We start from the raw sequence: 23881 nt of genomic DNA, 5'->3' as shown, positions 1-23881 counted from the left end.
ATGTATAATATATGAAACATCAGTTACAATATGCATGACAGAGAGACACTGCAGCACAATAATGCATCTGATATCATTACAGTCTCAGCCTCAGTGTCTTACCTTTCATTTGTGTCAACTGGGTATGTGGTGAGGCTCTCTTTCTTTCAGAAGTCCACTTATCATGAAAGATATCCTGCTCCTCTCCTACCTCTCTTGGCTCCCTTTTTGTTCTCTCCTTGTGGCGTAGAGGGAATAGGACTGCTGCCACAGGTGGCAGAAACTATTGATGCAATGGCCCTGCCGTTAATAAAGGGGTATAACACGGAGAAAAGGAGCCGCTGCAGCAATTCAATAAAGCACAAGCAACATGTGGTTATAAAACTATGCTTAATTCTCTCCTCCTCCCTGTGGCTGGTGGAGTTGGGAGGGCTTTGCCGAGAGGGAGAGAGAGAGAGAGAGAGAGAGAGAGAGAGAGAGAAAGGAGCAAGAGAGAGAGAGAGAGAGCGAGAGAGAGAGAGGGGCTGAGACAGAGAGGGTCCAGTGCTACAGATAAACATCCCCCTTCCCCGCCCCCTCCCCTCCGCATTCATAGCATCAGCACCACCCACTCTCTCCAGCCCTCCCTGAAATCAATGACGAGAGCCACCATTCAAGTATCCTTTTTGATAGCTAGGGATCAGAGTAAATGAAATGCAACACCAGGCGAATGGGAAGAAGGAGTGGGCGGTAGGTGATAGGGAATACTACATTTCTCCCTCATATCACCCTTAACTTGCTCTCTCTCTCTCTCTCTCTCTCTCTCTCTCTCACTCTCTCTCTTTCTCTTTCTCTCTCTCTCTTAATGTTTTAATCCAATGTGGGTGTTTGGCCGTCTCTGTGTTTTGTGATCACTCAGTCTGATCCATCTGTTTTCTTGGGAGGTTACCATGACAATCAATATTTGTCTTTAAATCATGTGGTAGATGTGAAAATGGGGATGGTGTGTGAGTGTGTGTGTGTGTGTGTGTGTGTGTGTGTGTGTGTGTGTGTGTGTGTGTGTGTGTGTGCGTGTGTGTGTGGGCGTATTGGCTGGCTGAAACTCGGTATCCGCTTCACAATTGAATTAACCTGCTGCCAATAAAACTCAGTCTGCCCCCCCCCCCCTCCCTTTCTGTCTCTCACTCGCTATCTCTCACCCTCTCAAACATGGTCACGCGCCATCACACACACACACACACACTGGCTCTCTCCCTCACTCGCTCACAATAACCAGACAATATGAGGATTAAAGGGAAATTCCACTCAGATTTAAAATTCATGTTGCTCCTATGTTGGAGGACAGCCATTCAGTACTTGTGAACATAAACAACTCTCTCCCAAAACCAGCAACTGGAGAGCTGAGACTTGAACCTGTGCTATCAAGATGTAAAATCTGGAGGTGCTCCAGCGAATGAATTGGGAAACACAGTTAAGGAGGCTGTAAGCACAGCCAGGGGGACTTTCTGTGGATATGGCTGCATGTTCTGCTCTGCTGAGACCACTATAAGACACAGCTCAATAGGGTTTAGAAACGCAGGCATTCAGTGGGTTTACCAAATCAATCGCACATTCATTGCCTATAAAGAAGCTCTACAATACTTCTTAATAAGATTACAGGTCCAAATCGTACTTCTCTGATTTCTGTCTTTTGTCTGGCTTTGAGCTGGTTATGTTCACAAATATTATGGTATTAATGTTAACAAATATTGATTAAACTGTCTTAGACCAAATAGGAATAATATTAATAATTAAAGTGAGTGGTATTCCCCTTTCAGCCAAATGACCTGTGTGTGTGTGTGTGTGTGTGTGTGTGTGTGTGTCTTATCTGCATCTGGATGTCAAGACTCTGATTCACAGCATCTCTCCATCAGAAAGCACCACACGTCAATGCCTGGTTATTCAGATAGGAAATTAGTAAACTAACAAATTAACAAATTAGCTAACACAAAGTATGATATATGCAAAACAAAGTCAAAAACAAGTACAACACAACGATTATACGGTATGAAAACGTATCCAACTATTATATGCAAGATTATAAAATAGGTTTTTATGAAGGGCTTAAATACATATGAACTCATTGCCTTATATTGTATAAAGCAGTGTGTGCCCCCATGGGTCCCTCTGGAAACAGGGTGGGGAACATCATGCTGCCTTCACGTCTTAATCGTAAGCTTGTACTTCCGACTTCTACAGTGGTAAATACAACTTGTCGCGCATTCAAGTGCTTTTGGTCACTAAGGGATCCTGTGACAAAAGCTGAATTCGGTTGGTGTTGTTTTATTTTAGGAAATAACAAAAATATATGACAACCAAAAGTTAAACAATGAGTGAAAATAGAAATATGGAATGTCAAACAATTACATAACAGCTGTTGACACGACTTCTCCCACAATGTTTCTCTGAAGACATGCCCCTTAAACCTCTCATATCACGGTTATGCTTGGTTGGACATAGTGGCATTCACAGTCCCACTTTCCTTGTTGTATTTACCACTTAAATGGGTCGTTTACGTTAGCTTTACTCACAATTCCGATATTTCCCATATATGTGAAGGCAGCATGAGGGGTGAGGTCGGGTCCACAGCTGGTTGCGGTTGCTGGTTGGTTGATGAAAGCGGCACATCGTCACTTCACTTTCACGCACATCAAACTTTTGATGAAGTGTCGTTAAAAAAAAAGAATCAAATACACTATTAACTTTCGAAAATGGCTTCAGACTCCTGGGCGCAGGCAGTCGATGTTCAAGAATCTACGACTGTACCCGTTAAGGTGAGTTTGAAAGGTAACTGACAGCTCGTGACAGGCAAAAAGTAGGATCAAACACGGGCTAACTCGCTCATCGGACATTAGCTAATACAGCTCCGGCTAGCTGAACCTGCTACCTAGTTGGTTTGCTTTACAGCTTGCTAACTTACTTACATGAAACGTCGTTTCATCATTTTCCATGCTAACGATGTCAAAAAAAATCTTGTCCTTGACCAGTTTGACAGGAAATGGTTGGGCAAAATGGATGGGCAACGTAACGTGAGGGGAGAAATAAATGGTAAATTCATCGTTGTTGTTGTTGTTTTTTTTTTTTTTTTTACCTCAATTGCATCTTCAGTCAATTTTCATTTTCTTTTTCTTTACTTTTTTTGACGTTCTTCTCTGGTGTTCTCGTGTAGGAAACATTGTGTCAAAGAAGAGTGACCATGCAGGTGGGAGAGACGTTGGTGACCAAGTGGACCCGGCTGAACAGTCCCTGTTGAATAAATTGATCCGCCACACTCTAGTGAAGAACAGAAACCAGGTGGAGGTTCTCCAGAGAGACCCCACCTCTCCTCTGTACTCCGTTAAGACATTTGAAGAGCTGAGGCTGTAAGTCTGCAGGGTTATGACAGTGAAGACAACTTTCTCTTGGCCGTAGGCTCTTAGCTACCTGTAGATACACACAGTGATGTTTATATGGTTGGTTTACCTGACAGTATCTGCTTTTTTAAAACTGCATTCCTGTTGTTTTGACTAACAGGAAACCTCAGCTGCTGCAGGGTGTGTACAGCATGGGCTTCAACAGACCATCTAGGATCCAGGAGAACGCTTTGCCCATGATGCTGGCAGAGCCGTGAGTGCCCACTTTTCACTGCTCAGTATTCAGGGAATTGTTGTTTAGGGTTTCCTGGGTTGAGAAACCCTTCATTGAATCACATTTTTAAATAACAAGGAGTCTTTTGAATGACATTTAGTTTAGTCCAGAGCATGGCTTTAAAGATGATACTGGTGGGTTTTTTGTTTTTTTAAGTTTTTGTCAATCATTTAGTTTGCCCCTCTCCTTTACATTACACCTGGTGGCGTCTGCAATCAGGTAGCTGGAGATATCAGGCCTCACTTTCCTACCTTCAGAAGAAGCCATTTGCAGCCCTTAATTTTTGTACACTGTGAAAAACAACTTCTACACACTTGATAAACATGAAGCGTTAATTTGGATTTGTCAGTTTCTGTTTTATCGTTATTTCGTTGTGCCTGAGTTGAGAGTTTTTCATATCAGCGCTGCATTACGTTATGCTCTGCTTGCTGTCAATCACCTGACACCCACAGGAAGAAATGGAAGTCTCCACCAAGAAATAATCCCTCAAACACGCTGCCTTACAGACTTTATTTTCACATCCATGTCTTCTTATTTTGGGCAGTTAATTTTAAATTAAATTTGACACTGTAAAGTTTGTATTTCAAAAATGACAAAAAACTAAACTAAACTAAATGTAAAAAACAAACAAAAAAAACTAATTGCATATGGCATGCATTGTAAAATGAATGGGAGAGATATAAATTACACGTAGACAGAAGTAACTGGGCTATAATTCTAAATGACACTCATATTCTCCTCTATTCAGTGCCAGGGAACCTAGCCTCATGAAAACAGTAGTTTTCAACCACTGTTTAACATACCTCACATCAGGTATCATCTGTGATTTATCCTCTCAGCGATGTGTGTATTTTCTCTGGTTCCAGACCTCAGAATCTGATTGCCCAGTCGCAGTCTGGCACAGGTAAAACGGCTGCTTTTTCACTGGCCATGCTCAGCCATGTAAACCCAGCCAACAAATGGACTCAGGTAAATGTGACTGTAATTTGTAGAACCAGTCAGTGTCCACATTTTCAGTTGTAGGCCTTGACATGTAGTCCCCAATGAAAATCTTTTTTTTTTTCTGTCTCTTTCAGTGCCTTTGCATTTCACCCACATACGAGCTTGCTGTGCAGATCGGTCATGTTATTGAGCAAATGGGGAAATTCTATCCTGAAGTGAAATTGGCATATGCCATTCGTGGCAATAGAAGTAAGAACACTGTGACCCTAACTTACCTCTGATCCAATCTGACAATGAAGTTGGCTACATGTAGCCTTTTGTATTGTAGACTTGTATTGTTTGTGGTAGCTAGTGTTGCTACATCAGTTCATGTTATTGATTTTCTGCATTCTGTTCAGTGGAGCGAGGCACCAAGCTGCAGGAGCAGATTGTCATTGGAACACCAGGCACAGTCCTGGACTGGTGCACCAAGTTCAAGATCATCGACCCCAAGAAGATCTCCGTCTTTGTGCTGGATGAGGCCGATGTCATGATTGCCACGCAGGGGCATCAGGACCAGAGCATTCGTATCCAAAGGCGGGCTCCCCTCAGAGAAGAACACCTATTCTCACAATAACGTTTGACCTGCATGATGGGCCTCCACTTATTTTCTCTGTCAAGTCAGCCAACAATCTTCTCTTCTCCCCTCTCTTAGTGTTTTCCTCATTCTCTCCTCTTCTTACTGCAGACAGCTGCCAAAGGACTGTCAGATGCTTCTGTTCTCTGCAACCTTTGAGGACTCCGTGTGGAGGTTTGCAGAGCGGGTGGTTCCTGACCCAAATATCATCAAGCTGAAGCGTGAAGAGGAGACTCTGGACACCATCAAGCAGTTCTACGTGGTGTGCAAGGAGAAGGAGGACAAGTTCACCGCACTCTGTAATCTGTATGGGAGCCTTACCATTGCACAGGCCATGATCTTTTGCCATGTAAGTCAGCTGTTTGAACCCATCCTAAGTATGTGGCTCCAGTACTCTTAATAATTAGAATCTTATTTTCCTTAACTATATGTATCCTGCTGTTGAGTTATGGCAAGTTGACACGGTGCCTTATCTTCAGACTCGCAAGATGGCTGCCTGGCTGTCTGGACAGCTGACCAAAGAGGGCCACCAGGTGGCACTGCTGAGCGGGGAAATGACCGTGGAGCAGAGAGCCGCCGTTATCGAACGCTTCAGGAACGGCAAGGAAAAGGTGCTGGTGACCACAAATGTTTGCTCCAGAGGTAAAGGATTTCCTAAGATTATAAAACTCAAAACTTTTTTTTGTTGGGAGGTGATTTTAAATGTTTCAATCACTTGCGGGTGTGTCAATTACAGGTATTGATGTAGAGCAAGTGTCAATTGTGGTCAACTTTGACCTTCCAATGGACAGAGAGGGGAGAGCTGACAACGAGACATACCTCCACCGGATTGGCCGCACGGGGCGTTTTGGCAAAAAAGGATTTGCCGTCAACATGGTTGACAGCCAACACAGCATGGATATCATCAACGAAATTGAAGCTCATTTCAGTACGTTTCTTTTTCTTCTAATGTGACATTGATACTATAAGACGGCAACTATTTGGATCCTGACTAACTTGATTTATTTTTTCTCTCTCCCTCACAGACAGGAAAATCTTGAAACTTGATACTGAGGATCTTGATGAGCTTGAGAGACTGATAAACTGAATGCATTGCTACTAGTGCACCACCTACTACTTATGCAGTTAGACGTGTTACCTCGCACTTGACTTGAGTCCTTTCAAGGGTTTATTTTGTTGTTTACATAAGAGGTGCTCGCTAATCCTGACTATGCAAAGCTTTAATTCTTGACAGTAGTTTGTGCCAAACAGTTTGCACTTATTTCGATTTCATTCAGTTTGTTCTGTTTTTCTTTGATTGATCTCACTGGAGTCACCTAAGCCTTTAAGATCTGAGCATCTCCCAGAGACCTGGAAGTGGTAGACCTAACCATTAGCTGGTAGTAACAGCATTTAATGCATTTGATGCTACCGTTGAAAGTTTGCCGTGTTGATGTGTCTGATTTTCTGATACTAAGAGTGGAAGTGAATTATTAGAATAATTCTCAAGCTTAACGGAGCATCACTGGGATATGAGAGTGTGTCTCATAGATGCTTGTATAGCTCGATCAAGGCTGATTTGAGATTAACTATCCTCAAATGACTTGAAGCATTTTAAGGTTTAAAATGCCTATTTCAGCCTATTATCGATAGTTGACCTAGTTTTGGTTCCTGATAGTTGAGTCTGTATTAAATCAAACTGTGAAGCTAGAGCTGTTGCTCTGTTTTTGTTTACAGAAGGAAAAAAAAACATGTATGTGTAAAAAAAAAAACTGTGCAGACATGAATGTGTGAAATTAAACTTGAAAAAAAACTTGAAATTTACTTGCAGTTGAGATGCTATTTTTGCATGGCACTCTTAGCCTGTCAGTTGACAGGTGTTTGGCACCTTTACAGAGTAATAATACCATTGTGTTTGATGATGTATCTGAAAGAATTAAATCAGTTACCTGAGAGAAGCTTTATTGAACATAACACTGCAATGAAAATATATTTCTTTAGTGAATATACAATATATTCAGATGGCAATTGACATTAACTGTTTGCAGAAGCTGAGAAAGATAGGCAGCATTTAACTCCCTTATTCTTTGTGCACTTTTCATTGTTGTTTGTAATGGTGTTATAATAAAATTTGACAAAAGAAAGCTGTAGTTTGGTTGTTTGTGCTAAAGACATTTGAAACATGTTCAAACATAGTGGTACTCTTCTATCATTCGTTATGAAAACAGTTCTTACACATTCAGAAAACATGATTTCCAGACTTCAGTCATTTTAAAGTAAAGGCAGCAAAGTGAAAATTGAGTACTTGCTGAAAATGGAGTCAGCAACTTGAATTGGTTTCCCTCTGTGTGCATAAAGCATGAGGTTCTCTTTGTCACCCTTTTTGAACAGCATGTCACCTATGCCATTTGTAGGAACATAAAGGTTCTGGTACGAGGGCCTAACAGAAATAAGAACATTGTCATTCATAAGCCCATATCGGCCATGTTCATTTGACTATGCACTGATACAATCTGTAAAATAAAAAGAGAATAATTATTAAGAACTTCATATTTACAGACGTGAAGACACTTCCATATTTACACCCAGCAAGCAGAATTATACAACAGGTGGTTACAGCCAAGAAATCTCATTAGCAGACAGGTTTTATAATACAAAAATGAAGCATGCATCTTTGATGAATTCACTGTATCTTGACAACCTAATTTTGAGCTTTTGCACCCGACAGAGATTTTATTTGGCATATGAGAACATCCATCTCAGAAGAAAGGTGTGTGTGAAGTTGCATCAAATCAACTGTGGGAAAAACTTTTTGTTGGTGTTAGGACTACTACATTTGCCAGGCTCTGTCAGCAGGCCTGTTGGTATTACAAGAACCTCTTTGCTTTGGTATTGAATGCCAATACCACACTGAGATAATCCGGATTTTCTTTTCCAAACCAGCCATTGATAGCAGGCAAAGCCCTGAATCAGCTGCTTGCTATTTTGATGAAAAAATGCTGTGTAATGTTATTGTCACCCACTGAATGTTTTGTCAGAGGAAATAGATCACCGTTTTAACTTCAGTGTGCTCATAGGCAGATACAGGCATACAGCCCTGGCCATGATTTTATGGTTGTGTGTGACAACCAGATAAACTTAGTGCTGTTTGAATAAACTTTGTGCAGCTGCCTGGAATATTATGTGCATTGGTAAAGCAGAACATGTTCCCAAACTCTCCTTGAGTCAGATGACATGATATTAAATCTGCCTTGAGCAAAGAAAAAGAAAGCTTTTCTAGACTTAAATATAAGCATAGGGCCTATATTTTACACTGAAACAAAACTTATTATTCAGGTTTGCACATAGCCCACTACAAGCTGTCTTCTTGAGAGATGCACAGCACTGATCTGTTCAAGATGCCGCACTGGGCCAGGGTCATGTCCATGTCTGTGAAGGTCCTGCGAGGCACATCCATGGTCTCGATGAAAGCCTCGCCGTACCTGGCTCCGTATCTGGCCTCTGCGCTGGCTCTCACCGTGAGCAGAGTGTCCGTGGGGCGAAAGTGCTGCTGAAACCTCCTGCCGCACGGCGCGCGGATAGCCAGGAGCAAACTGCCGGCGGCACCGGCTGAAGAGCTTCCTTCTGTAGTCTCTCTGGTCAGGGTGGGGCCCGGGTCAGAGGGATCGGGCCGGGTCACAGCCGGGGTCATGGCACCGGAGAGAGACGGCTCTCCCTGCCCCTGCTGAAGGATGACATTATCAGACAGGTTGAGCTTGGACATCTTCTTTTCCACGCCACTCCCAGGGTTCACTTCTGATTGCCTCTTCTCAATGGATGGAAGGACCTTGTACTTGTTTAAAGAAAGTGCGGGAACAGCGGGGACAAACTGCAGCATGTGGACCACTTCGTCCTGGGTCAGCTGGCTGGTCTGCCTCATCATGGTGTGGGACCGGGACTGGGACTGGGAGCAGAGGTAGCTGTGTGACCTGCTGTGCACAGGGGATTTTGGAGTCACGGGTGGGTTCTGGATGCTGGCTGTATCATCTCCATATAGAGTGTGGTTTACAGTGGGTCTGCTTCGCCCTTTGGAGGACTTTGGCCTTGTCAAATGCATTGATCTGCAGCTGTTGACTTTCTTATGTCTGGGTTCAGCACAGGTCTTGTCAGTGAAGATTCTCAGTCGTTTCTTGGATTCTCAGTCGTTTCTCGGCGTCTTTTGTGCAAAGATAATTAAAGAAAAACTGATTAGAGAGGCATCATCTCTGGATTCTTGACATGGTGTCTGTTGATGCTTAACATATACAGTACTTTACACATACAGTACTTTACACATCACTGTTCTTTTTAGCCTTATAACCTACTCAAAAAAGCTACAGCCACTAATCCTCTGAGGCAGGAACTCTAAAGTAGGCTACCATTTTCAATGTAACGTTTGGTCTCGTCAAAGAGTTAAAAAGCCATTAGTTAACATATTAAACATGCTCTCTACTAGCCTTACTGACATTAGCATAGCCGAAGCTGCAGCAGCACACTGACAGACAGGTTTACCATTTGCCTTATTACACGAAAGCATAAGTACGTTAAGTTATAGAAATACCGTTTATTTTCACTGCTAGTGAGTCGCTTTCCATCCAGTTTCCAAGCTTCAGCAGGAAGTATTTCTCTTCAGCGTCAGTGAAGTTACCATGACAGTCTGGTTGCCTTGACGACCATCTGTGGCTGAAGGCAGGGAGGGAGCCCCCTGGTGCTGGAAGCGTGCAGCTGCAGTGAGTCCACTGACTACAGTTGTGCGCTGTAGGCCTGGGGTTCTCAAAATAGGGTTTAGGGACCCCCCAGAGGCCCTTGAGTAGTTTCCATAGGGTCCCCTGCAAAATTAGGATTAGTTTAATTTCACTGTTATTTCATCCACTGACAATGGGAGAGAATGTCTGTTCTGACCAGATGTTTATTTTTTTACCGCTGTTATCTCCTGACCTACTTGAAATCTTCTCAGATGGGAGTTCATGTGACAGAATCTTTATCAATGAGGGTCAATGTCTAAAGTGTCAAATAAATCTAACATCACACAAATTCACAGCCAGGAAGCAAGTCAACATAAAAGTTTTATTAGGCTACACTGTTTCACAATAGGTAGCCTATTATTACAATTGTTGGAAATTGCATCTTGTAATGTTTATACGATATAATTCACGTTAAATAATTGATAACTCATTATGAATAAATTGATAGATATATAGCTAGTTTTACTCATTGAGGGTGCTCCAAAACCTGCAGATTATACACATTGTATATTTTGTAACTTAATTCATACAGTCAGACTAAACATTGAATGGTACAAATTACAGTGAGATCATAGTGTTCCCTTCATCTATGTAAAGAAAAGTAGAGGGAAATGTTGAATTGAAAAGATAATGAAGAGATACATCATTATGATTCATGATAAACATGACAACATTACCATTACCATTAGTTTTACTTTAAATACTGGAGTAAGCAGTAGGTACACATTCAAATGGTATTGATTCATTAACATTCATTGGTCCAATCAGGTAATACCTTGTCTAGAGTCTGAGTGGAACTATACATAGTTATTAGACAATACAGATAACACATAGACCTTAATCACAAAACAAGAGGAGCAGCTAGCTTGACAGCCAATGAGCAGGGACCAGAAGGAGATACTTTTCACTGATCATCCAACTTATAAAGTTAATAAGAGGGACGCATCACTTCTGCACCTCCCCCTCTTAAGTTGCCTGCCAGTGGCAAAAGTTAGCACTTGTTGCTCTCTAAGGTAACCCAAGCAGCTCATGTTGAGTATAAAGTTCCTCGGTGACCTGGTACACCTCAGAGATCAGAGGCAGAGCGTCCCCTAGCATGGCCACCACCTGCTCCGGGCTGCCTACATTCATCACTTCAAAGAAAGTAGGGCGCCCAGGGAGGACGCAGAACGCCATGCCTGCAGCCGTACGGACCACCCAGGGGTGGTGCTGGGACAGGGACTCGTTGTAGGCCTCTGCGCACATGACAGACGTCTTACTGTCCTCAGTGCTGATGCGGAGGCGCTCCAGGAACAGCTCCAGCCATCTCAGCGCGCGGTGGAGCCTCAGCAGAGTACGGCAGCCTGATTCTGGATGGCTGCCTCTCTTGGTTTGGTCCACTAGTCCATTCTCCAGCTCGTATTTAACCATAGACTGGATGGTGATGTAGTGAGACCCGTTCTCGCCGTTGAGGTGGTTGACCAGGATCTGGATTTTGTTGACCGCATCCTTAGAGATGAAGGTGAAGACACTTCCCAAGCTGTTCAAAAACCTATTATGGGAATAAATAAATAATGAATTTGTTACTACCTATGACATGGCGGTCTAACCCATTACAGCTGCATAATGTGAGGGGCTTGAAAGAAACACAGTAATAAACATAAACAGTAACTGCATGGCAATTAGAAACAGGCTCACAACCACACACAAACAGGAGTCAAGCACAGTAGGTCAGGCTTTGACATCATGAGCTTGCCCCTAAACCACTTACCTTACAAGACCACGCCACCCGGCTACGTAGTGTTCAATAAAGACTTCTTTATTTTCTGATAGACATGACTTGAAAGTGTCGAGAACCTCTCGAAGACAGAATTTCTGGTCCTCTGATGCTACAGAACCGGCCATACTGTTCTATAAGGAAGTGCTGTCGATCGAGATGAAAACGGGCAACAAATGGATCAATCTAACGATTTACTCACGATTTGGAGGTCGACACAGATATAAGTGTGTTGTTATACAATGAAAGACTACGCCTTAAACGACACATTACCAGTAGGGACAATGAAAAGTGAAAGAAAAACCGCGCATTGCTCTTCGTGTTTCCTGGTGACAACTCGTTCCTTGGTCTGATCCGCTTCTACCGCGCAGACTCTAGCCGGTCCAGAAGGGTTGAGGCTCGTGAGGAAGAATACCGGAAATACGACGATTGTGCCTTCAAAGTAAAATAAAATGTTAAAAATCTGGTAGCTTCATAAAAAGAATAAGTATTGTCTACAGACCAGGTGCAGACCATAGTTAAAAAATACTAAGCTGTCCACTTGGCTGACTTGACATCACCTAACACCACACCTTTTTTATCGTCTTTAGGAAAAAATATCCCACTCAAATAAGTATTTTATTTTGAATGTTCAGACCGGATGTTTTCGTTTTTTATTGTGGGTCGCTTGACACTCTGGTCAAGAAAACTCATGGACATGGAATTAGCTACATGTATACGCGTTAGATAATAAACATTTCTTTGTACACAAAGGGTTATTCTTCGGAAACAGTTAGACCGCCAGGGCAACCTAGGTGGCACCCATCTATCTACAGACTTACACGGATTAAAGAACATGCCTGAAATAAAAGTAACACCACTGGGTGAGTACAGTTGCTAGCTAGCTAGCATCAACAAAGCTAGTTAACGCCAACATTAAATTAGAGAAAATAATTTTAACGTTATGTATTCACCATGTGCCTGTTTCAACCTTAATAACTTTTGCATATTCTGTTATCGGGGTCGAAAGCAGCGTGGATGTTTCGTCCTGTACTACTTTGCTGTTTTGTTTTTAGTGGTCATACTTGTGCATCCACAATATTTTTTGTGTGCCTTCCCACAACTTTCTTGCTCTCTCTCCAAGGTGCTGGACAGGATGTCGGCCGCAGCTGCATCCTGGTCTCCATTGGAGGCAAGAATATTATGCTTGATTGTGGGATGCACATGGGATTCAATGATGATGTAAGTAAAGTACCTTGCTGTTCAAGACAAGAAACGATACCCAGAATGTCAAGGTTTGCTCTCATATTCTGCGATGCGCAAGTTATTTGCATATTGCCATACCTGTATGAGCTCCTTATGCGGTGGCCCTATCCGGGGTGCAGCTCTGTTGGTTCTCCCTAAAGAGAATATTTTGCAGTTTAATCCCTACTGATGGCAAGTCTGTATTGTCATTCCAGAGACGTTTCCCAGACTTCTCTTATATAACCCAGAATGGCCGTCTGACAGAGTTCTTGGACTGTGTGATCATCAGGTTTGTCATCTGAATATTTAGTATCTGCCATTTGTATCTCACTGACATCTAGAAAAGAAATATAATCTTCCAGTGTTTCTACATAGTTACACATGTTCCTTTCCTAGCCATTTCCACTTGGACCATTGTGGCGCTCTGCCCTACATGAGTGAGATGGTGGGCTACGATGGACCCATCTACATGACCCATCCCACCAAGGCCATCTGTCCCATTTTGCTGGAAGACTTCCGGAAGATCACTGTCGACAAAAAGGGCGAAACCAACTTCTTCACTTCACAAATGATCAAGGATTGCATGAAGAAAGTGATACCTTTGAACCTCCACCAAACTGTCCAGGTGCGATGCTGATATCATTTTGATGTGCCCAGATATCCATCCACTAATAATGTCTGCACCAGCTGCTCATCTCGTTTGATGGCAAATAAAGTTGTTTCTGTTGTGCTGATGGCAGGTGGATGATGAGCTGGAGATCAAGGCGTACTATGCAGGCCACGTTTTGGGAGCTGCTATGGTGCACATCAAAGTGGGATCAGAGTCTGTGGTCTACACCGTGAGTACAAACAAATAAAGTCTGGACTGTTTCACAATCAGTGAATTTGACAACCGTTGTCTTAGAATAATGTCAGATCTCCTTTCATTTTTAGGGAGATTATAACATGACACCAGACAGACATTTAGGGTAAGTGGTATTTATCTAGCAATACACAGTTGAAGCATATGCCTATGTACAGTCTCTTAAGCCTTCTGCTGCACGTTCTGTGTTATATTTCCATAGGGCTGCATGGATTGATAAGTGTCGTCCGGACATCCTCATCTCAGAGTCCACATACGCCACCACCATCCGTGACTCAAAGAGGTGCAGGGAGAGGGACTTCCTGAAGAAAGTCCACGAGACCGTAGAACGGGGAGGAAAGGTAGGAACTACGCATAGTTGAATATAATGAGGTGAAGGACAGAGGAGTGGAGTTTTTTTTTTGTTATGTTGTGAGGTATCATGGAGAGCATTTTGAGATGTAACAACATAATTTTAATGATTGAACCTAAGTGTTGATTTTCTCATTTCTTTGTTGTATACTTATAATCTTGTCTTTCCAGGTTCTCATTCCAGTTTTTGCCCTGGGAAGAGCACAGGAGCTCTGTATCCTATTGGAAACATTTTGGTAGGGCTGGTCTTAAATTTAAAAAGAAAATCCACCCTAAAGCAGTTATTTCTACAGTTAGACATCCAGTCTATGTTTGTGAACATGAACAAGTCTCTCCCAAAGCTTGGAACAAAGGAGCAAAGACTGTTTTGATAATGTCAATGAGAGACAAATACTTTAGAACTGACAGTGACTTGTGGAGACAGTGACAGGTCCCTGGGTGATTTGAAATATAAGCTCATTTTAGGTTCATAATTGTTAGCATTCCAATGAAATAGAACTCATTTGGATGGAAACATATTGTGGCATATAGTCTCCAGTTATTAATGGGCAAAAACAAATACTGAACTGTGTGATAGTTAAGAAATATCAACTGAACTGTTGATATTTAAGAACAGTAAATCTGTTTTAGGGTGGGTTTTTGTTTTTAATGTAATGCTTACAAAGCCAATTTAGTGTCGAAAGATTGCACACAATTCCAGTCTATAAGGTCAGAAGTTGTATGGATTCAGAGTACAAATAGCAGCTTTTTGAAATAGGTGTAGTCATTGCATTAAGCTTGATAGAAACATGACAGTATATGGATTTTTTTGTCTTAAGTGGTGAGACACCACTTAAGACATTGGACAAATACTAACATCTTTGCCTCTCATTCCACAGGGAGAGAATGAACCTAAAGGCCCCAATCTACTTCTCCACCGGCCTGACAGAGAAAGCTAATCACTACTACAAGCTTTTCATCACATGGACCAATCAGAAGATTCGCAAAACCTTTGTACAGAGAAACATGTTTGAATTCAAGCATATCAAGGCCTTTGATCGCTCCTATGCAGATAATCCTGGACCAATGGTGAGTAGTTTTTTTCTTTTCTTCCAGAGAGTGCATATTTAAAAACTTTAAGCTTAAGATTGATTACTCTACTATTACTATTTTAGGTGGTGTTTGCCACACCAGGTATGCTGCATGCTGGCCAGTCTTTACAAATCTTCAAGAAATGGGCTGGCAATGACAAGAACATGGTGAGTCTCATTAGGAAATGCAAGAGATTTAAGATAACAGTACTTCAAGTGTAACCTGATCTTCTTGTGCTAGGTAATCATGCCTGGGTATTGTGTGCAAGGAACAATTGGCCACAAGATCCTGAATGGGCAGAGGAAACTGGAGATGGAGGGGAGAGCAACGGTAAGCCAAAGACAATTATTTATTTTCCATTTAACAAACATTTCTTAAATTATGTCTACATTCATGTGGTTTATGGGATCATACAGTACTTTATGGCCTGAATAAATGCTTACATCTCAGCGGGTAAAGTCACATATTATGTACTTGCAACTCATGACCTCTGTCACATCATCCCCTCTCTCCCATCTTCCCTGGGACTGTATTCTGATAATGCAAAGTGCTTAAAAAATAACATAAAAAAGGAATTCATCCATGTGAAAAACGACATCAGGCTTGGTTACTGACTTTTTCTGTGATTCTTACAGTTGGATGTGAAGCTTCAGGTGGAGTACATGTCCTTCAGTGCCCACGCTGATGCCAAGGGCATCATGCAGCTCATCCGTATGGCAGAGCCGCGCAACATGCTGCTGGTACATGGGGAGGCGGTGAAGATGGAGTTCCTCAAGGGCAAGATTGAACAGGAGTTCAGTAAGTGCAACTCCAGCCACAGCCGCCTGTTTGCTGTTTTCTCCCATCTGCTGGTTTAGACACAATTCCAAACCCCACTTGTTTACCACACATCTGCAGTGTCTAGCTTAGTAAAAGTAATTGGGTTCTTTGGTGCTATGATATGCCGCTCACAGTAGGACGTCTGCAGTCTTGTTAGTGCCTGTGTCTTTTTGAATGGCAGGCATAAACTGCTACATGCCAGCCAACGGAGAGACAGAGACTGTGTCCACGAACCCCAGCGTGCCAGTGGATATCTCACTCAACCTGCTCAAGAGGGAGATGGCTCTCGGAGGTATGTTCTGCTGGCAGTTTAGAAACCCCAGAAATGTGTCTCTTTCATATACAGCCCTGGGTATAATGACAATAAAGGGCACATCCGCATAAAGTCTGTCCTTGTTGATGATGGCTTTGAACAGGGTTACTACACAGTTTCAATTAAAAATTTCATCCTTTTTCCAGACCTAAATTTTTTGTTTCGAGTTGAAGATTTAGGTTGGTGTTCAGTGGGATTTACACTGTTAATAATCTTAACCCTATAACAACTATGCCATATGACTCTATGAATGAACATTTTTCTTCTCCGCAACAAATATCAGAATATGTGAGATGAGGAGGCTCTAAAACCACAGAAAAATATGTAGTTGTATGTCTATCGGGACAGTACAATGTTTTCCATGTGTTTGTTGGTTTTTCAATTTTTATTTATTTTTATTTTTTTTTAGGGCCTCTGCCTGATCCAAAGAAACCTCGCACCATGCACGGAACCCTGATCATGAAAGAAAATGTAAGTTTGCTGGTATATGCATGAACGTATATATGCTTTGACATGTGCACAAAAAAAACACTATGCATTAAATAATACTATGTATGTCAGTCCAATAAAAAAATATTCTATTATGCTTTTGTGAGCCTTTCATAGATGAGCTGAAGATGCCTGTAAGTTTAAGTGATGCAGTCTCAGGTTATTATGATTGACAGATAATGTATTCTCTCCCCTTCCCCTGAACAGAGTCTGAGGCTGGTGTCTCCGGAGCAGGCCCTGAAGGAGCTGGGCCTCAACGAACATCAGTTACGCTTCACCTGCCGCGTGCAGCTCCAGGACCCCCACAGCGACCCCGACACACTCCACAGAATCTACACACACCTCAAGAGGTGAGAGGAGAGGGGCAACGCGTACATTATTTCACAAAAACACACAACTTCCAAAGAATATTTCACAACTACACCATCTCCCTACCTTCTTCCCATAAATCACGTCTCCCTTGCTTCTGCCTTCCTCCTCTGCTTGCTCCTGTCTTGTTAAAAAAAGATATTTTGTCTTTACGTAGTACTTTTCTATCAAACTGGACATTGCAAGGGTTAGGGTCAATTCATGAATGAACTCATCAATTCCAATTCAACTGAGGAATTGGAACTGGAAATTGTGAAATTCCATGTTTTTTTGTTTTTTCTTACTACATATCTGAGATTACACATAATGCTATAAGTGATCAATACTGAATATCATGAAATGTTAAAGGTATCTTTCAGGTGGTATTTGATGCATAGCATGTAATCGTAATACATACATTATGATTGAATGCGTTTGATTTATTTGATTAAGTGGAATTTCATGGAATTGAATGGAATTCAATTCTGTTTCCCGTCATTCCAACTCAGTTCCAATTCTGGTTCCTTAGAGCTAGGTGCAACTCCAATTCCAACTCCTGGAATTGAATTGTAATTTACCATGCACTCTCATGAATGGCCCCAACCCTGCTAGAGACATATGAATATTTGTTATTTCTCTTGTCTGGGCACTCTGACTTTGACGCTTGTATTCCTTGCTGTCGGTTGCTCCTAATGTTGCAGGTCTTTGAGTTAAAGCTTATTACTTTTGCACTCATTGTAAGTCACTCTGGATAGGAGTGTCAGCTTAATGCCTAGGATTTAAGGTGAAAGTTGCATTTCCATGACACTACCATTTCTGTTCGATTTCTGTCAAGTAATCCAAGGTGATTTCTGTAGGCTTTATGCTTTTACATCCCCACATCGGAAATAATTCCTTGCTGTTTATGTTTCAGTGTGTTAAAAGGTTACACCATCCAGCACCTCCCTGACGGCACAGTCATGGTGGAGTCTATAGTCATCAAAGTGTCGTCCTCAGCTGAAGACACCAACACCAAGGTTCTGCTGCTTTCCTGGAGTTATCAGGTAAAACGTTCATCCTAGTGTATTGCAGTGTTAATTTTACAGTGGCATCTTAAGTGCCATCTAAAACAAAGTGAGAACAAATTGAAAGCAGGGGGAGGGGGAATTTTGATCTGTTGAATTTGTGCACTGTGCAAAGGAGGGAAAAGTCTGTGGTTTGACGTGTACACACACTGCTCAGTGAGCAGTTGTGTGTGACGCATATCAACCAATCGGAGATGTACTGTAAGATATGTAGGGTGTGTTGCTGAACATAAAAGACCTAATGACTTTCTAACTGTAACCATATTAGGTGATCATATCACTGTTGATGTGTAATAATATTTCTGCTTCTGTGTCGTTTCTTTTAAGTTCCCTAACAAAGTGTCAGATAAACCCAATTATTACTAAATGTAAACCAAAGGTATCACATATAGTTTTTGTTGGGCGGATTATTTCAAGCATCTGTTCTGATTATCAATTATTTTTCCTAATCAGGTACTCTCAGCCAAAAATTTAAAGTAATCAGTTGCTTAGTTATTTTAAGATGAGCTGATGAGGACATTTTGTGTCTGTATGCTGAATGTTAATGGTGCAGAAATCTAGATTGAGAATGTTTATTCTGTACCAATGTCTGATGTAGGTTAGAATGAAATAAAACAAAATAAAATATAAATATACCTGTGTATTGTACAAGACAACCACCACAAAGCTTGCCAAGAATATTAGACTGCTCCTCAGAGAAAACCCCTCACCATACAGTACAAAGCACAAAACCACAGCACCATTCTCATTTGTTTAAGGTCATACAGTCAAAGTAGGTCATCTTGCCCTATGCGCTGCTAAACTGCTTTAAGGTGTTTTATTGATGCCTAGTAGGTTTTTTTAAGCGCTTCTATGTTTTGGATTAGGGTTAGGGTTAGGGTTAAAATTGCGCACATCATGTTTAGCTGTTAGTTGACCGATCCGGTCTGGGATTGACCAGCATCGCGATTATTGGCTGTCAATCGACCAATCTCGATTGGGATTGGCCGTGCTGTAGGCAAATGGTTTGTCACTGTTGGCTGTTGGCTGGGAATTAGTAACACTAAAGTTTCTGGTAGACTGTAGTTTGGTGCAGTTTTAAATGTCAGAGTTATTGGCGACGATACAATAAATAAACATTCAATAACATTGATAATGTAGGATAGGCTAAATCACGTTAGTCCAGAGCTTACAATATACTGTGTGAGATGGTCTTCTTGTACAATACACAAGTATATTTATATTTTATTTTGTTTTATTTTATTTTTATAGACTTCACTGCCATCAAGAAAAACTGATTCATAGTAGAGCCAAGTATTTTTATCCATTCCCTTTCTTTTATCACTTTGCAACATCACCTCTAATCTGTTTTGGGCTTTGTGTGTGACGTGTGTGTACGTATGTGCAGCAGCCAAATAGGAAGCTATGGGTATTTTTTAAGTTCTATCTGTGGTGTACACACACACTAGCTGTAGCTGTTGCTTACCCACTTCGTCTGGCCCGCAGCGGTGTCCCCCTTTTTTTTTTTACAGATATTTACAGTGGCACGCTTCTGTGGGTTGCAATAAACAATTTGCCTTGACCTGCACAGGTGGCTACTGAAACCAATGTGGTGAACTTAAATCAATATATGATATGATACATTATATCCCTTTTTCACAATTTAAACATTTGAATCATCAAATGAATTATGATTTATTGAAATAATTTTATTTATCCATTATTTAATGAGGCAAGTAAGTTAAGTGCAATTACCTATTTACAATGACAACCTGGTAATATATGAAATACAGTGGTTATCAAAACAAAATGTACTCATTTCTGATAATGTATTAAAATTGAATGAAACTGGGAGAAAAAAGGTATTATTTAAGATTTTCATTTCAGGCCTCAAGTAAAAAAAGTAAAAGTAAAAAAAAGTAACAAAAAAACATGTAAAACAGTCAGTATAATCTGAAATTGAACAGTAATCTCTGAGAGAGGAACTGAGATAACACATTAAAAATGTGTATCCTGATCCTGGTCTGATTAGGAGGAGATTTTATAATCTGGTTACATAATTCAAGGATTACAGTTATTACTCAACACTGCACTTTCTGCACATACTTTCTGCACATACTGATACTGACATTTCAGTGAATGATTGCAAGTGTTACATGAGTAAAAGTGCAAATAAGACAATTTGTGTTTTCTCACAATGCTTATTTTTTGACTTTCTGTTCTGGTTTCTTTTGTCAGGATGAAGACCTAGGGAGCTTCCTTTCAACGCTGCTGAAGAAAGGGCTTCCATCTGGATTGTGCTGAAATCTCAAGTGATCCAACCCTCAACTATGTGTAAAGATAAAGGGAAAATTCACACAAAAATTCTCATGATGTCATTCTTATCATCTTGGATTTATTAATGTGAACAACTCCCTTCAATATTTTGATCTGTAAATATCATCAAGCAATATTTTCTGGTTCTGCTCCATTTTATAGTGGTCATAGTGATTGAAAAATGTCCCCATATTCCTTGAAATTCAGCCTGGATACTGTCCGCAGTGAATGTCCCATTCTTTTGTTTTTTTCCAGTCCATCCCGATTCATTCATAAACAAGTCTAGACTGAACTGCCCAAGATCAGAGGAATAAGAAATTATTTTCCCCCTTTATTCTGTTGTATAAAGCCAATTTGAATAAACGCTTTTATAGAAAAGTCTTTTTTTTTTGTTTTATTACTTTTGCTGATACAAATGACATGGGTTCCCTTGTAATCCTGTGAGATGGAAGCAAATAGTAAGCTATATTTACATAGACATGTGCCATCTTGTCCTTTCCTGGTACCTCCCAGATTGACCTAGCTCATTGCAATGTTGTAAACTCCCCTGGTCCTCCTGATCCTTCTCCACCGCCACCTGACCATGAAGTGCTTCCATTTGCAGTGGCTGGTGGTGACGTAGTACAGCAGGGGGTCCAGGCACGTGTTGAGGGTGACCAGGGCCATGGTGACCCGCCTGGCATCGTAGATGGCGTTGGTGCAGCGGCACGACTGGATCACCCCCAGGTGTCGAAGCAGGTGCAGCAGGTACACCACATGGTAGGGCACGAAGCAGAGCACGGTGATGGCCAGGATGGTGCAAATCACCCTCACGGCTCGCTGGGCCGTTTTAGTCCTTATCGCCGAAATGCGCCTGGCAGCCAGCGGGTAACACACCAGGATGAACCCGGAGGGCAGCAGAGAGCCAAAAACCAGGCCCAGCACGCTGAACGGTGCCATACGCCTGTCCCACTCGTGGCGGGCGAAATTTTCAAAGCAGCTGTGGGAGCCGTTAACGCGATTGGTCTCCAGAGGGCCCATGAGGATAAAGCCCAGTATGGCCGCTCCAAAGAAGAGCCACAGTGCCACGCTCACCACAGCGGAGCAGTGGGAGGTCCGCAGCCGCAGGTAGGTGTGCGGATGTACGGTGGCTACGTAGCGATCCACACAGATGCAGGTCATGAAACAGAAGCTCATGTAGATGTTGGCCAGGAACATAGTCCCTGTGACACGGCAGGCCATGTCTCCGAACACCCAGTTGTTTTTGTTGACATGGTAGTGGATGCGAAAGGGCAGTGTGCAGAGGATGGCTGTGTCCGCCAGAGCCAGATTGATGATGTAGACGTTGAAGGAGGTACGGGGAGTGATCTTGAAGATGAAGACGTAGAGGGCAGCCAGGTTACCCGGGAGGCCCAGAACCAAGGCCAGGCTGTAGACGGCTGGGAATAGCTGGTACTGGTACTCAGCTGGTGAGATAGTGCAGTTGAGATGGACCGTGTTCATCATGTCAGATTAGTGGGGACAGTCCAGTGTTTTGTTGATGTTGATGACCAGGAAATGTGTCTTCTGATTTATAATCTCTCACTTTGTTACAGAAAGCTGTAGCAAAACAAACATTATTCACATTTAGATTTATTCACTGTTACTTTCATACAACATTGGAAACTAATTTCTACTTGGTTGATAAATAACAATTACAATAAATCATTATTTTGTTCTGCTTGTTACATAAATAACATAAATCATATTTTTATGCCAAGAACTACATCTGAATTATTTATTTTTCTACCAATGTGGGGGAGATATTTACACTTGTTTGGAAACAATGCAAAACATGGGTTTTTTTTACACGGATTTTTAGAAACAAGTTTGAAACTTGAAACTGAATAAGACAGAACCTCCACTAGTATCAAGAAAATTACGCTTTATTCAAGAAGACTCTTGAAACAATTGAAAGCATTTCATCCCGCTGGTAGATGTCTTTCTCTTCTGTTAAAAGTTACAAAATCAAATGTGATTTATTACGTTTCATATCAGAGTAGGCTGACACAAAAGTGAAAGTAGACTTTGTGTGAAGAGAGTTTGAAGAGAACTTTACTTACCAAGTTGCTTAGTTGCTCCCTCGCCTGATACTCAAATTCAGATGGGTAAAATACGTATAGAACAAGCAAGATAACACTGTGAAATCGTTGATGCAACTCCTATTTATACTGAAGATCATGTTGATCTTCAGAGTTCTGTTCCTTTTTCAGTGTAGGTGTTTAAGAACAGGAAACCATAGCGCAAAAAAGATGATGCACAGCCTGTTTTTAGGGTTCATCCACCCACTCACTGCAGTCTGTCGGGTATGTGATGAGTGTGTGGATGGTTTGAGGGCTGGCTGTGGGTTTAATGTATCAGAATTACACAAAATGTAACATGTAACAACATAGGTTACATGTAACAACATAGGTTACAAGTTCTGTATTAGATTAGGTCGTAAGTGTTTACTATACTATGTTGAATCTGGTAATTGGTTTAAAGAATATAGCCGTTTGATTGGGTAGATTTTCCTTAACAAATGTTACTTTCGGAACATTTAGTGCTGTCCTGATCAAGAACATGGCATTTCCCATACAATATATTATTGCTTGTTAATTCAAATAATACTACTGAAAATTTAAGGGCTTTTACACACTAGATGGCGCCAAGAACATATGATGACAAAATGGACTAGGTGCATAAAGATGGCAGTGTCCTGAGTTGAGTCTTACATGAGACATTAGAGTATAACTGTAATTTAGAAACACTGCTCACAAATTTAGGCTTTAAGCACCATCTTATTGGTGAAACAGAAGGTTGAATTACAGCATTTTAGTATTTAAAACCTTTACAGCAAATGTTCAGATTATATTGAACCACTCTGGTTTGTGATCTGAATCAGCAGGCATTAAGAATGAGGGCTTCAAAAGCTCAAATATTGAGTCATGTATATAAAATGACCACAAGATGAAAACAGTTGTACAGTTCATCACCACTTCCACTCTACAAAATACACAATACACACATATTAAGGTGAAATTTTTCACATTTTTGGCAGATTAATCATAACTGGAGCACAAGATTTTACGATGCAAATATGTCACATATCTTCATCAATACTAAATTATCACTGAATATATTAATTTAAACAATCATCAGCCAACATATGGCAAGATAAATGAATTGAAATATCTAAATATCTTGCATCTTTGCTTAAAGTACATGGTGAAATATGTATTCAGATGGGCAGAGACAGTAGGTAGGTGGACTCTGGCTGAGAGTGGGATGAGGGGTAACTGGGACGTCACAGTATCAGAGAGGCCGACTTCAACAGCCAGCAGCTCCCATGCTCGTCTGTAGGATTC

The 23881-nt window shown here is 41.4% G+C and overlaps 5 protein-coding genes across 7 annotated transcripts; 2 read left to right on the top strand and 3 right to left on the bottom strand.

Moving 5' to 3' along the window:
* Positions 1-2680: 2680 nt before the first annotated feature.
* On the top strand, positions 2681-7236 carry ddx19a (DEAD-box helicase 19a). Of its 2 annotated transcripts, XM_071524397.1 has the most exons (11): positions 2681-2771; positions 2985-3045; positions 3167-3359; positions 3511-3603; positions 4491-4593; positions 4701-4815; positions 4965-5142; positions 5294-5531; positions 5662-5824; positions 5919-6110; positions 6208-7236. In XM_071524397.1, exons 1-11 carry the CDS (start codon positions 2709-2711, stop codon positions 6267-6269), a joined length of 1461 nt encoding a protein of 486 aa, XP_071380498.1. In that variant the 5' UTR covers positions 2681-2708; the 3' UTR covers positions 6270-7236. The 2 variants fall into 2 exon arrangements, with proteins under 2 accessions (XP_071380498.1, XP_071380499.1); XM_071524398.1 differs by lacking the exon at positions 2985-3045 and having other exon boundaries at positions 2709-2784; positions 4464-4593.
* A 1277-nt stretch (positions 7237-8513) lies between these two features.
* ubxn10 (UBX domain protein 10) lies at positions 8514-9257 on the bottom strand. The gene has a single exon (XM_071524404.1). The coding sequence runs from the start codon at positions 9255-9257 to the stop codon at positions 8514-8516; it is 744 nt and encodes a 247-aa protein (XP_071380505.1).
* A 1026-nt stretch (positions 9258-10283) lies between these two features.
* cptp (ceramide-1-phosphate transfer protein) lies at positions 10284-12034 on the bottom strand. Its single transcript, XM_071524401.1, has 2 exons — positions 11675-12034; positions 10284-11455 (listed from the first exon to the last, which is right to left on the bottom strand). Exons 1-2 carry the CDS (start codon positions 11806-11808, stop codon positions 10933-10935), a joined length of 657 nt encoding a protein of 218 aa, XP_071380502.1. The 5' UTR covers positions 11809-12034; the 3' UTR covers positions 10284-10932.
* A 329-nt stretch (positions 12035-12363) lies between these two features.
* On the top strand, positions 12364-21006 carry ints11 (integrator complex subunit 11). 2 transcript variants are annotated; one of them, XM_071524395.1, is made up of 17 exons: positions 12364-12543; positions 12804-12901; positions 13120-13193; positions 13301-13529; positions 13645-13743; positions 13838-13872; positions 13969-14107; positions 14289-14353; positions 14996-15185; positions 15272-15355; positions 15429-15518; positions 15824-15986; positions 16189-16299; positions 16730-16791; positions 17017-17159; positions 18071-18200; positions 20439-21006. In XM_071524395.1, exons 1-17 carry the CDS (start codon positions 12516-12518, stop codon positions 20502-20504), a joined length of 1806 nt encoding a protein of 601 aa, XP_071380496.1. In that variant the 5' UTR covers positions 12364-12515; the 3' UTR covers positions 20505-21006. The 2 variants fall into 2 exon arrangements, with proteins under 2 accessions (XP_071380496.1, XP_071380497.1); XM_071524396.1 differs by lacking the exons at positions 13120-13193; positions 13301-13529 and having other exon boundaries at positions 20439-21004.
* A 16-nt stretch (positions 21007-21022) lies between these two features.
* LOC139648318 (lysophosphatidic acid receptor 6) lies at positions 21023-22735 on the bottom strand. The gene is made up of 2 exons (XM_071524400.1): positions 22598-22735; positions 21023-22094 (listed from the first exon to the last, which is right to left on the bottom strand). The coding sequence occupies exon 2, from the start codon at positions 21999-22001 to the stop codon at positions 21036-21038; it is 966 nt and encodes a 321-aa protein (XP_071380501.1). The 5' UTR covers positions 22002-22094; positions 22598-22735; the 3' UTR covers positions 21023-21035.
* Between the last annotated feature and the right edge of the window lie 1146 nt (positions 22736-23881).

Source organism: Centroberyx affinis, unplaced genomic scaffold (assembly GCF_046629955.1).
Source record: "Centroberyx affinis isolate AG114_WGS23_722 - 3 ecotype Tasmania unplaced genomic scaffold, CSIRO-AGI_Caff_v1 ptg001191l_1, whole genome shotgun sequence".
NCBI lineage: Eukaryota > Metazoa > Chordata > Actinopteri > Beryciformes > Berycidae > Centroberyx > Centroberyx affinis.
The sequence above is the reverse complement of the archived record's forward strand: the minus strand, read 5'-3'. Positions and strand labels throughout refer to the sequence as shown.

Excerpts from the sequence above, each read along its gene's own strand:
- LOC139648318 (XM_071524400.1), bottom strand. The coding sequence starts at position 22,001 with ATGATGAACACGGTCCATCTCAACTGCACTATCTCACCAGCTGAGTAC.
- ubxn10 (XM_071524404.1), bottom strand. The coding sequence starts at position 9,257 with ATGCATTTGACAAGGCCAAAGTCCTCCAAAGGGCGAAGCAGACCCACT.
- ints11 (XM_071524395.1), top strand. The coding sequence starts at position 12,516 with ATGCCTGAAATAAAAGTAACACCACTGG. Across the intron at positions 13,873-13,968 it reads ACACCAGACAGACATTTAGG|GGCTGCATGGATTGATAAGT; the intron begins GTAAGTGGTATT and ends ATATTTCCATAG. Across the intron at positions 17,160-18,070 it reads ATCTACACACACCTCAAGAG|TGTGTTAAAAGGTTACACCA; the intron begins GTGAGAGGAGAG and ends TTTATGTTTCAG.
- cptp (XM_071524401.1), bottom strand. The coding sequence starts at position 11,808 with ATGGCCGGTTCTGTAGCATCAGAGGACCAGAAATTCTGTCTTCGAGAG. Across the intron at positions 11,456-11,674 it reads GGGTGGCGTGGTCTTGTAAG|GTTTTTGAACAGCTTGGGAA; the intron begins GTAAGTGGTTTA and ends TTCCCATAATAG.
- ddx19a (XM_071524397.1), top strand. The coding sequence starts at position 2,709 with ATGGCTTCAGACTCCTGGGCGCAGGCAGTCGATGTTCAAGAATCTACG. Across the intron at positions 3,604-4,490 it reads CCCATGATGCTGGCAGAGCC|ACCTCAGAATCTGATTGCCC; the intron begins GTGAGTGCCCAC and ends CTCTGGTTCCAG. Across the intron at positions 6,111-6,207 it reads CGAAATTGAAGCTCATTTCA|ACAGGAAAATCTTGAAACTT; the intron begins GTACGTTTCTTT and ends TCTCCCTCACAG.